Raw genomic sequence first — 13,448 nt, 5'->3', positions numbered from 1 at the left:
TCTGTTGGCTATCAACGAAGATACCAGCGCCAAAGCGTCGCGTTAGCGAACATCATTGGCATTTTTACGAGAAATTCGACACAACATCGGCAGGAATAGGGAAAAGGTGGTATCCACAAGCAGTGAGAATTCGATATAGGATTAAAATTCCTAATAACCAAACATAATAACAAGGATGAAAAACATTTAAAATAGTCTAAGTCTAATAGTGCCATTTAATCTAAAATCCAAGTTCCACGAAAAATTACGTGGGAACGAATTAACGCACCACAAAGCTGCCCAGCCACACAAGGGAGCGCCTCACATTTCCAGGCAGGGCAGCACAATGTGGCAGCAAATCAGCAGCGCGTCGCCGGCATCCAATATCTAGGAGCACAAACCACACAAGTCTTTTCCTCCCCTTGAAGAAACCACAGATAATCTCAAGGCCAAGGAACGAGCCCCAATCTAGGGCTATCGGGCATGGCGGTCGGCGGCCACAACGCACTCATCCAGTGCGGCAGCCATGATACTTATGTCTCTTTCCGGCGACGCTAATTTGTTTGAAAATATAATATAAACTTATGTCAGCTCCATAGTTATACATTGTTTAAATTCTAACTTCGATCATTTTATTTCGAATACGTACAGTAATTTAGTGATGCAATTTTGGAAGCAACACAATGGTGATGCGCTTAACTGAGTAACGTTAAATAATAGCGTGACTAGGCTCCGCACGTACGCTAGAGCACAGGAAGCTAGGTGAATGAAATCAAGTCAATTAGGACGATCGCGCAAATGAAGAACCTGGGACTACATAACCGTGGTTAACTCCGAGGCAGCTGCTCGGACCACAGCCATTGTCTCCTACAAAAGGCAAGATAGAAGAAGTAGATATAGGACGTTCTCAGGCCTTCAGATCTCAACTCACAGACCACCACGGCTTTGGAACAGGACTTATCTAAGGAGCTTTCTGTCAATAAGTTTTAAGAAAATTTCAAATTCAAGTCAAACATTAAGCGGACTGTGCGAGTCAAAAAGTGAAACTTCAGTGAAAATTTCATGATACTAGAAATCTGATGGCGAAACAAATTCTGAATGTACAAATCAAACATACAAGCCAGGCATACAAGCCTCTACTAAATGTAGAGCATTTAGATCCAACAACTTCATTAGGGAACGACATCGGATAATTATTTGGCAAGGCAAAGTAAAAAATATATAATTTCTTTCAAGATTCCAAGTTTTTGCCCAACATTACAACTTGAATGTTTTCCAGGAAATATCCTCTCTTAGTTTCAATGTTTTGAAGTGGTTTGGTACGGCGAAAGATGATAAAACTTGAAGCGAAAAGATCTGACACTGAGCAATAGCGTTGAGATGGAGGAAGGCGCTCCATAAAAAGTCTTTGTGAGGTGACGAGCGAAGCCATCACCGAGATAACTCTATCGGCAACGAGCCTCCATTTCCTCACTCCAAACCAGAATCGCTGGTCTACGCACGCTCCTCGACACAACAAACAGAAATAGAACTCAGCTCGAGACTAAGTTTTAACACACGAACACACAGCACAATCTATAGTAAAGAAACGTTTCTCACTCTTCTGACAACACAAAATATAAGAGGAGAGAGAGAAGTTTTTAAAAGTTCTTGCTATAGTATTCAGTTGACTGAGTACAGAATTGAGTAATAAAATGGAAGCATATTTTTTACAAAATTTTATTGAAACGCATGGTAAAAATTTATTTTTAATCTCGTCATATTCATGCGTGAAAATAACGTTGAAACCATTTTAGTAGTTTTTCATACAAAAATTTGTCATGGAAACAAAATTTAGATTGAGAAATCTAAAGTTTACTTACTTAAGTATCTAATTACGAAACACTTAACCAAAAAGAAACATTTCCCCAGAATAGCGAAATTGATTTCTTAAAGATAAATAAGAAAGATTTAAACAGAAAATATTTCAGTATTCGTCGGAATTCCTCCAAACTTTCTGAGAATATAAAGTCCCTCGAGAGGAGCGAGTTCCGCAAGTTTCATCGAAAGTAAAAACCCCGGCGAGGAAAGCAGCTCCCCCAAAGCTATAAGCAAAGCAGTTTACAAGAGGAACGGCACAAAGTTCTCAAGCCAGGCTCAGTTATTACAAGCGTTCAAGACCATTGCGGTCGAAAGCCGGCGACGCTCGAGCGCACTCTTCTGTAAATTTACTGTTGTCAGGGAAAAGCTTGCGCAACAGTTCCCAGGCATTATAGCTTCCGCCGAGAAACTGTCATGCCTATTATTGCATTAATGAGCGATCAAAATCACACACGACGCCGAACAATTTCCCGTGGAGATGAAGAAACTGTGGCTCATGTCAACCCACGCATCTCGACGCAATTTTGGGTTACGGATTGGGATTCAAACTAGCGGCACTATAGGATTGCACACGCACTCCTGACAAAGTCACGCTCCAACTTACGCATCAGCCTCAGTGTAATTAGCTTTCCTCTTGGCTTAATCACGCCTTAATTCATTCCAGAATGATTGGTAAAAATTGCTAAAAAGAATCCTGATTACGAACGGTACGAAGTGCATTCCCCTCCCGGACCAGTTTGGGCCCGAGTCACGCGCTAAAACGAGTCAGCGTCAAGTCACTGTTTGAAGCATGAATACCGGATAGAAACTAAATGAGGCGCTCAGTTAATATTTGAACACACTTTCCAAAAAAGCTAGTAATGTGAAAGAAAATTATGGACTGAATAACGATGGCTATCGTCAAACTGAGTCCCTAAATCAAAATCGACCAAGAAAGTTTAATCAACCAAGAAACAATTTAAATGATAGAAGAATTTCGCAAAGAATAAATGATATGAATTTGGTTAAACGCATAAGCTGTGCTTGTATAGTAACTATTCATGGTTTAATCAATTATCTGACTTATCTAAATACTTCAGAGCTTGAATAGGAAATAGAATAGATGATTGTGTTACCCAAGGGACTAATATAGCAACTATTAACGAGCGTCCACAAATGAGCTGCAACAAGTATCGTATAGCGTCTTGTCAATCTCGCGCGATTATGTCTATCCGTGCGGCGGCCGATTGCGCCTAGCTAGCCGCATGTATGGCCATACTATAAGCTTACGATGGTGATGTGCTTTATTGCCAATCCAGTGGCATTCGTAACAACGAAAAAATAAAGACATGCGCACGCACAATGATCAGAGTTTGAAGGAATTTTAAAAACTTCAAACATAGACTAGCAAGGTTGGTGAATGTACGAGTCATATACGCCATTCTCTTTACCGCCACTTCGTGCATGTGATAGGAACACCCAATGAGTCTTACCAATATCAGATATTCCTAAGTTACGTTGCATTGTTAACGCTTGTAGCTGGTCGCACTCACAAGGTGGAAAAAAATTTGACCACACGCTATAAAAATACTTAAACTAAAGTAGCGTAAGAGTGCTCGAAGTTTCGTGCTGGTCAGTGGCATCCAGATGAGCAGCTCAGTTGCACAACAACTTTTTACTGGTGCGACAGTATAAGCAACACTGGAAACTGAGGCGCTGAGCTAACTTGTGACACGAGAAAGTGATAGGCGGTCAGCTACCTGATCCCAACATGTTCGGTAGCAAATGTCAAAGCGCTAGCACTCACAGGAGTTAATACCAGTAAACAGTACAGAGATAAATACGTAGACATAATCACGAAGGAAAATTGTCAAGTAATAATACAATGAAGTTCGTTAAAACTTGTGTCAGCCGAAACGGTCAGCCACATCAATATGAGAACTTCAGGATATATATAAGAAGAATGCATTATGACCCCAAATCGTGGAATACTCGGTGATGGAACCAAGTTCCTTCAACATCATTTATATTATTTGCTAAAAGGCTCAAAAGATAGCTAACTATAATCCTAACTAAGCGAGGAAATAAGAGTATTATGTAATTTTGCACATAAATGGCTAAAATCTCTAGAAATTATGCTGCTTGGAATTTCCTGGTTGCATAGGGAAATGTTTAAATTTATTGTGAGATCAATATTGAAGTGACCAAAATATCTTAGACTCATCGAAATGAACACGCAACTTATAACTTGAGAACTTGAAATGCTTCAAAATATACAGCTCAAATAACTCTCGATAGTCATAGATTTTCAAATTTCTTAATAAAAAATCGTGAGAGGACGGTTCATCCTGGAAAAAGGCCAAGTCTGTAAGAGGATAAAATGTCTGTTGTAGGGCATATGCAGTGCGTCGTAATCAAGGGCCTGTACAAGGTGTGACACATTTGCTGCCGGAGAAAGGCTTGGAAGAGAACAGGTTCATGATGCCGGGGAACGCATGCAACCTGGTCTTGTTTGTCAATAGTGTTACAGCGCCGTTAATATAACTAAAGCAAAATTTATTAGGTACACAACGCCTGGCAACGCTTGATGTAACCTCGCATCCGTCTGTCACTTGGACAAACGTCATGTGCGAGAATGTCAGAAAAAGAAGTCACGACTTACATTGGCTATGCAGCAAGAATTTGTCTGTTGCCAGTACTCGCGTGATCAAAAAATAGTGGCTCGTTCTATATTTACTAGGAAATTATCGCTCACCGAAGTTACATAACAAAGCACGCATAATCTATATACGTTTACAATAAAATATTAAATGATTCAATAACAAATAATGGCATTTACAGTTCTTTATACTCGTTTAACGATAATGCTCAAAATTTATTAAGAACAAGGCACACAGTCGACCGGCATATCTTTTGAAAGACAAAACATTCACATTGAGAGGTCAATGGATTATATAATATTAGCGGTCACGTTCAATCACGCCGGGAATTAATACAAAAATATATCATGTTTTCAGGCAGTTCGCAGGCACACTACTTAGACTCCTTATCGTCTGAGCAATTATAGGTCATAAAAAATTAGCTTACAAATTAATGATATAACTCAATAGTTAACTGTTACCACAAAACTAATATTCAGGGCAATAAATGATACCAGTTAATGTTCATTGTACGGCAGAGAGTTCGTGCGGGCTGGTTACGACCTCATGAATTATTCCTAAGACATGTAATCAAACGGAAGCCAGCGAGTCTGCGCTCGCAAGGGACGGCCGCCGTTACCGGGTCAGAGGTGACCAACCACCACGCAGCCAATCGCAGCTCCAACCAGGATACTACACCAATCGCGACCAACACTTTGCAGAATACCAAACACTTCAATAATCGGTTAGCACAACCCAATAATGAACGGTGATTCTTATAAATACGGCATCAACAAATATAAATTGTTGCCGAAAGAAAAATCGGGTATTCGTTATGAGTTGGAAGTATTTCGATGCTACTTATTTCTAAAGGCAAGCTGAGAAGAAAAATCAGGGGAATTCTACATGGTTACTCAACTGTGAGACGAGACACCATGCGTTAGCATAAATTTCTGAAAAGACTTGGTTTTAGTCGAAAGAACCTTCCCACAGCAATTATGCATAAGGCAGATGCAACAGCGCAATATGAAGCTTCATTGCAAAGTGAACTTTTAGCCAATTAGAGACGATAATGAGGAGACGCAAAGTTAATGGGTAGCTAGCAGGACATTTGCGGGCCACAACGGCTAATATGGTAATTTTGAAGGAAGTTAAAGTAGAACGGTAATGAGGTGAACCGAGGCCGTCGAGTCAACTAATGCAGGCTCTGCAACCGCTAATGTGACCTGTGCGCACTGCATGCAAACGTCGAAGAATATTAAAGAAATTATTAATAATATTATTATTAATAATAGTAGTAATAATTTCTTAATTATTAATATTAATAATATTCTTATTAAGAAATTTATTCTAAGCTACTCAAACAGATCATATGCTAAACATGGTCAATGCACCCACTGCCCGCTCAGGCTAAGATAATTGAAAAGTATTTAGTGGGTAATACGTGATGTTCGTTGGAATATGGTAGAAAATTATCATTATTTGGCATTTTACTCCCATTCATTGAATTCAGTTAGATAACCATTATCAAATAAATGCATACAACAAAAATTCATCAGGAACTGAACAGAAAGTAGACAATTTCAGAAATAAATTTAAAAATTTAACTTTGGTTTTGAATAATGTCCGTCAATTTAAATCCCACGATTCAGCCCCTGGGAACAGAATACAAAGGTATTTATTGAACACATTTCAAAAGATTTTCGGATGTTGACACGCAGTAACCTGAGAGAAGGCCGTGAAAGGAAGGAATTCTAAGAATTGCTCTGAACAAAATACAAATCTTGAGAAGAGGCCAGGAGGAGGCAGCTCGCTCTGTGCATGGAGGACAAAAGCCGCAAACGGCGCATGAAAGTGAAGTCGACAGAACAAAAGCTTCTTGCCAGATTCAAATTACTCGTAGAATTCCAAACGTACGGCGAAAGGAGAGCCTTGACGGAGCGTTCTCATCTGCAGATAATTTGTGATATAGAAATACAGCAGGCGGTTAATGGCCCAGGTACCCTTTCTGCAATTTTATTATCGGATCAAATGATGTTATTAAAATAATATAATCAGGAAATTTTCAGCGCAGTTAAGGTTATAATTGAGAAACTTTTTGATGAATACGCGAAGTGTAATGACTCGATATATTAAGCTTTTTCAGACGATTTCATGTCATCATTTGATTCTGCTAAGATTATTACTTGCACGAGAATGACTTCAATACATTCAGATATCGTAAATAATTGCCGGTATGCGTTGATGGCTATTCGAAACGATATTCTCGCATAAGCGAACAACACGATTTTGTATGAACGCTGTGCCTGCCTACCAACAAATTTACGACACAGATACAATTAGGACAAGATTGAACGGAACACGTTGGCCTTCTAATGTTTTTTGCGCCGCTCTTTGAATTTGTTCCGTTTACAAGTGACCCGGACGACTGGGATCCTTTACGTCTCATCAACCAGAACGGCGGTCGCTGCTCGTGAGTTACGGTCAGTCACGCTGACCTCATCTCGCCTCAGCGGGGAACTCGCACTAACATGAAGTCAGAGCCTATACGAAACGGCGGCGGCATGCTGCACCATACAAAGCATCAGGCGGTGGCATGCTGCACCATACTAAGCATCAGGCAGCGGCATGCTGCACCATACTAAGCATCAGGCGGCGGCATGCTGCACCATACTAAGCATCAGGCGGCGGCATGCTGCACCATACTAAGCATCAGGCGGTGGCATGCTGCACCATACTAAGCATCAGGTGGTGGCATCTCAATATTGTATGAAGCATCAGGTAGCAAAACCTAAAAATTACCATACACCATACAGAGTACGAGATGCAGAGAGCAGTGAATTAAAGCTTCCCAGTACCTCATGCATCTATCTAGTATATATATTTTGAATCCACTACAAAAATCAAAATCAAGCAAATAGTAAAAGAATCTACTTCAACATCTCTCAAATTTTGACCAAGTCACAATGCTCATAAGGATTATATTGATAAATAGTCACCTGACTTGATGTAACATTGGATTGGGTAACATTGGATTGGGTAACATTGGAACAAGTATTAAAATATTGAGCAGCCTACAGATGCGGAGTAAAATTTCAGTTTGGAGATGTTCACTAATATAATAACTTTGTGAAGTATAGCATACCTTCAATATTTTCAGTAGCCAAGATGACGATGGTCTTGACAGCAGGAACAGCCCAAGCTGCAACATGGAACCAAGCAGCATAGTTTTCAACAGCTTCATGACTCCACTTGAGACCTGCCATGAGGAACCAAGCCAGCGTCAGCACCACCCACCATATGGAAGCAGCCATTGTGAAGAAATAGAGTATCATGAAAAGTATGGTGCACACTTCCCTCTCCACCCCTTGTGTGATAGCACTGATCATGTTGGCCTGTTCTTCCTGTAGGTGGTATGGAGGAGCATATGGCTCATCACATGACACTGATGTGCCTTGGGAGAATCCCACCACATAGCAGCATGATATGCAGAAGTAGCAGAGACTGATGAATATTATTGGTCGTTCAGGGTATTGAAAGCGACTCATATCAAGAAGGAACGTAGCCACTGTAAAAATGGTTGGAGCAAGGCAGGCAGCAGCTACAATTCCAAGCCATCTTCTAGAAAATGCTGTTTCCTCAGCATCAAAGAACATTCCATCACAGGGAGCTCCACAGTTTTCAACGATGACATCACCAACACGAAGCTTATACTGTAGACTTGGAGGAATAGTGAAATACACAGGGCACTGAAAATCCATGCCTTCAATGACATGAGCTTTACCCTGTGGGTAAGGAGTTGTAGCAGAAACATTTTCCCCAACACACATCTCCTCTAAGGGATTTGCAGGGAATCTATCACAGTTCAGGCTATCTGGCCACTGAAAACCAAATTTATTCATGATGTCTTCACAGCCTTGTTTGGCAGAAAGGCACTTGGCACGGCAAGGAGGAAGCGGTCTTGGCAAAATGGTGCAAACCGGCACATAAACGCTACACAAGAAAAAGTGGAGATCAGGCGAACAGTTGTACTTTACCAGAGGGAAAAACTGGTGCACCTCTAGTCCTGCTTCTTCTTGTCGAACATGTCCCAACAAATTAGGCATAATAGTCGTGTTGTATTCTATGTCTTTGCACAGTGTAATGGTGATAGGCTGGCACATGTTGTGATGCGGTAAGGCGTCATAGTCGCTGACGCTCTCCAAGCGGCCCGAGGGGTTTCGTTCCTGGCTCAATACACCTCTTTTGCTAATTAATAGCAAAAATAAAATCAAGCGCAGCCAAGGCATGATTTTGAGGCTGAAACCACCACTTAGAATAGTAATGCACTTCTTACTATCAGGTCATGATCGTCATTTATTCTTGGACGCAAGGTAACATACAAATTCCCAGCGCCGACGAGAACACTCCTCACACCAACACTGTCACACAGCCACTGAATCTGGAGTAGGGCTCGGACTCGGGAGTCGGCCGTCGGGACATGTAAGCCAGCCATGGTTGCCAGATGGAGCCAAAAGAAAAAGGCCAATTAAGCTCACAAAAGGCCCAATTCGAGAGTAATAAGAAATTTTTAAATTCAATGTAGTTCTAACCACTTGCAGTGCATGCATTTACTCTCAATGCTTCCAGGTAGCAAAAAATACACCAATTTCACCAAGTGTACGAGCTGAATTACCGTCAATGCTACATAAGCCACCAGCCTGCAACGATTTGCATGTTACTCGCTGACCGTAAATAAATAAGGGTGGATAGCTAGAGGTCAGCATAACACAGTGCGATTCATATACCTTCCCGAGCGTAACGCAGCCGGGCATCTTCACGGCTTTTGACACAAAGCGCCCACTACAACAGCGCCATTCAGTCACAGGCCGGAGAGCATACAGGCCGGAGCAAAACTGGCCGGAGCCCAACAGGCCCTACCGCAACAGCTACTCCTAACGTAACCTAACCTAACCTAACCTGCGCCGCCTGTTGAAGTAGGGCTTGTTGCGCCCCGGCCACTTGGGCTCCGGCGCTGTGAAGCAGTGGCTGTGTTGTGCAAAGCGGATTTACTGTAAGCCGGAGTTACCCACAGCTCATTGATCTAAGGCTATGTGTAGATATTGCATGCTGATGGTTGGCGTTGGGCCCAGGGCCTGTTTACGAGTCAAAATTTTGTTACCCACGGCTGCGCTCCCATAAATACAACCGTATAATACACGTCAGAACTATGATATTTGGGATTCGACTGCCACCTAACAACTATAAAGCTTTTCGATTGCGCCAGGGAGTTTTGGCTCAGTTTTGCTAACAAAATAGATAGTGAAGTGGCAGGCGACATAAGTGATGTGGTGAAGTTTTTGGTATTGACGGTAGAATATTTATACATAACATAACATAGTAATGTCAGCGCTGAAGTGCGGGCCTGATGTCGCCTGTCGCCGATTCTTTTCCTTTTCGTGCCTTGTTCACAGAAGATCTAAAATCGTGTCATTTAACATAACATAACATAGTGATGTCGGCGCTGAAGCGTAGGCCTGATGTGGCCTGTCGCCGATTCTTGATCTTTTCGTGCCTAGTTCACAGAAGATCTAATATCGTATCATTTGACCGGATCTTTTCATGACTGACGATAGTTTGAAGTAGCTACTAGACTTCCACCGGGTTCGATAAGGAGCTAGGCATTTCAAATCTGAACATATATTTTTCCATAGCTTTATCTAGTCTGTTATGTCGGTGATTCGAAGCGAGAAGAAATTTTGTCGCGTGGAGAAGTTGCAGCGCAGTTTTTTTAGCTTATAGCCGTGGCCCCTGGTGTTGGTTCTTGTTTCAAATTCTAGTAATCCTTCGGGGACCTTGTATGTATAAACCATGAGTATACTTGTATGTATACTTCAATGAGGTCCCCACGCAGACGTCGATATCTGAGGCTTGGAAGCTTCTTAATCTTTAATATTTCTTCATAGGACTTGCCCTTCAAGCCTGGAATTATCCTTGTTGCACGTCTTTGAACATTTTCCATTAAATTTTTGTCCTTTTTAAATCTCGGTGACCACACAACGTTTCCAAACTCTAGATTCGGGCGGAAATACGCGGAAATGAAAATAAATTTAAACTCATTCCTGCGGTATAAAGATTATTTGGTCCTTGCCAGACTCAGGTAAATAATAAAAGTCAATCCTAAAAATTTATCACAAATTTTGAATGCGTTGAAAAAATATATTGCCTATCATAACTTGGAGAGGAGTAGTTATTATCATGGCTGAATTAATATAAATATGCAACCATGAGTTATTATATTTATTCAAGTGAAATTTGGGAGTGACTCACACCAGATGGTTGTATGCATCGAGAAACAGCGCTGTAACCTCATAAATTAGTGCAGAATTTACTACGCTTTAGAAGTGAAAACTATGCCATCCGTGGTTATTTTAATAAGAGTCGGCAACTGCTAATAGTCCCATGGCCGCCCGGATTAGGCGGCACTCGCTAGTGTTGCCTCCTAAACCGAAGTGTTGACACTTGACACACTTACGTATCGAAATTTGACTGTACCTACTCGTCTTGGGCAAAACAGATTTATAAGTGAAGGGGAAAATTATTACAAAAAAGTCGGGAATTCAAGGACTACTGTAGTAGTCCTTGCGGGAATTATATTTTTCATGAAAAAAGGCTCAAAGCGGCCAAATGAATTTGTCAAGCCAAAGCATATAAAAAAAGGCCACATTTGCTAAATTTGACCTGAAAAAGGCCCATCTGGCAACACTGGCCTGTATAAGGCTGGAAGCAAATCGCGTCGAGTCGCTAGAGGTAGAGGACGTGCTGGCTGACAGTACCCAAGAACCGAAGAAAAAGCACCGATTTGACATTTTTAGTGTATATGATTGTGTTTTACAAGAATATACGCTAACAAATTAATATGTACCACCATTATAGTGGAGAGGAGTAATTAGCCAATGCGGAAACTATGCCATCTGATTGTTATTGGTCATGCTAACAGTAGTTTTCGTCATTTCTTAGATAGAAGAACGATGAATAACTGTTAAACAAGGTTAATTCTGACAAATAAATTGAGAGCTTTGCTTCTTCATGAATAGATAGTCCCTGCTTTTTAAAAAGCATCCTATTTTGCTTGCCTTTTAGAAGCATCAAAAAAATAAATAAAAATACGCCCTGTGTCTTCACAGTCGTACTCAACGCTGCACATCTTTTAGAATCCGGATTGCCAGTTCGATTTTTGCTGATGGTTTGAAATGAAAGTAAGGTCGTTCTGGCAAACATAAATATAGATCCAGTGTAATACTAATCACGAAATAAAATGTGAATTTGCATCACAAAAAGAAGAAAAATATGAGTAACGACCTGTCTGTTTGGTGTGAATTTGGCATACTAAAGCGTGAGTAAACGGCAGGCGACACCGTCACACCGCGACTGACAGGTTTTTACCTGTCGCATTTTGTGCCCGTGATTTGCAGTTTTGCACTTCGCACTTCGCAGGATTGATTGATTCTTTGACTTAACGGTATGCTGTGCCTCAGACGAATGACGACTTGTATTGCTATACGGTGCAATGTGCAACAGTGTAAGCTACTATACAGTAATAACAGTATACTGTATAGCCTACTGAGGCCCATGGTCAGGAAGATGTGCCAGGTGCGCGGGAATTTATTTTGTCATTTTAACGACCTGTGCGGTGCGCCGTACTATGCTGGTAAAAAAAATGCGCCGTGCGCCGTACTTTAGAAAGCTAAAATAGTTCTACTATTTTAGTCGACAATATACGCAACTACGCAAGCATAGTGGCAAAGCAGAGAGTTTTTTAGACTCTCCCTCAAGTTCATTTTTGAGTCCTATAAGTAGACCAGTAAAGTATCATGCATAGTGGCAAAGCAGAGAGTTTTTTAGACTCTCCCTCAAGTTCATTTTTGAGTCCTATAAGTAGACCAGTAAAGTATCCTGGATACCAACATTATAATACTTGAGAAATTTGATTAAATCTCGAGTAAATGAGGAAATTAAAAATGAACTGATTCTAAAAGAGCTCTGGTTTGCCACTATGTACGCAAGTATATTGACTACGCGAGTCAAACTGACAATAATAAAATGTAAGACATGTCCGGGTTACTTCTGACTCTTCCGCTTGTCCGCCTTGTCGGATACGGAACGTACGGTCGGTAATCATAAACTGCGGCTTTATACATACGAAATGTAAACAGACGGTGTTCAGTGTTGCCGAATGACTTTGGAGAAAATTTCTTCTAAAATAAAGTTCTAGATTTCTCATTCACCAAATTTCTGTATCAAGAAAAATCATATATATTATTGAAAGATAATTAAAGGCATACTGTACTGAGTAATGTGAGTATTACGTCTGTTCCTCCACAAACTGCTCGTGTGCGGCAGCGTGACATAGAATTGAGATTGCGCGAACACGTGCCGCTGTGCGCAAAGATAATCAATTTTCATTACATTGCGCCAACTGTGCACAGCAATACCTAGCTTAAAAAAAGTGAAAATGCGCGGGAAAATTCACCGAAAACATACATCATCCTGAGTGTGGACTGAGGCTACTCTACACTCTACAGTACTATTTGTTTAAATTTGAGGTCTAAGCAGATAATTTTGTCAATCAAGTTTTTGTTGGCTCTGCAGAAATGCAGGTCAAGTTGGCTCTGCAGAACTGCAGGTCGAGGCCAGAGTCACCAAACACCAGGGTCACCGGCTCCGGCTGCCTGGTTGCTCCTCAGCTCCTGTGAGGCTGTGGGCAGCCAGGGCAGGCAGGACAGCTGAGCTCAGTGAGCTGAATTGCTGATGCCTTATAAGTTATACCGACACCATCAGGCCATCACACATAAAACATTTATATTCCCTCCTCTCATTCCACCCTCCTCACACCCAGGGCTGGAAAAGTCCTATGTTTGTCTGAAATATTTGCGGCTCTAATATCATATAATTTCAGTAGGTAAGAAATATCGCAGCTCAAATGTCATAAATTTTTGTTTGATTAAAAAA

General features: G+C 41.1%; 2 protein-coding genes across 2 annotated transcripts in view; one reads left to right on the top strand and one right to left on the bottom strand.

The window, feature by feature from the left end:
* LOC108673602 (frizzled-2) overlaps positions 1-8,882 on the bottom strand; it is a 94,265-nt gene extending 85,383 nt beyond the window's left edge. Inside the window, exon 1 of the mRNA XM_018161452.2 lies at positions 7,603-8,882. Within this exon, the coding sequence (XP_018016941.1) occupies positions 7,603-8,746 (1,144 nt within the window). The 5' untranslated portion in view covers positions 8,747-8,882. The remainder of the gene's footprint in view (positions 1-7,602) is intronic.
* A 2,789-nt stretch (positions 8,883-11,671) lies between these two features.
* LOC108673594 (DNA ligase 3) overlaps positions 11,672-13,448 on the top strand; it is a 28,350-nt gene continuing 26,573 nt past the window's right edge. Inside the window, exon 1 of the mRNA XM_018161444.2 lies at positions 11,672-11,832. The gene's annotated coding sequence lies outside the window, so the exon portion shown is untranslated. The remainder of the gene's footprint in view (positions 11,833-13,448) is intronic.

This window comes from Hyalella azteca, unplaced genomic scaffold (assembly GCF_000764305.2).
Source record: "Hyalella azteca isolate HAZT.00-mixed unplaced genomic scaffold, Hazt_2.0.2 contig5782, whole genome shotgun sequence".
Lineage (NCBI taxonomy): Eukaryota > Metazoa > Arthropoda > Malacostraca > Amphipoda > Hyalellidae > Hyalella > Hyalella azteca.
This window is presented reverse-complemented; position numbering and strand designations above follow the sequence as displayed.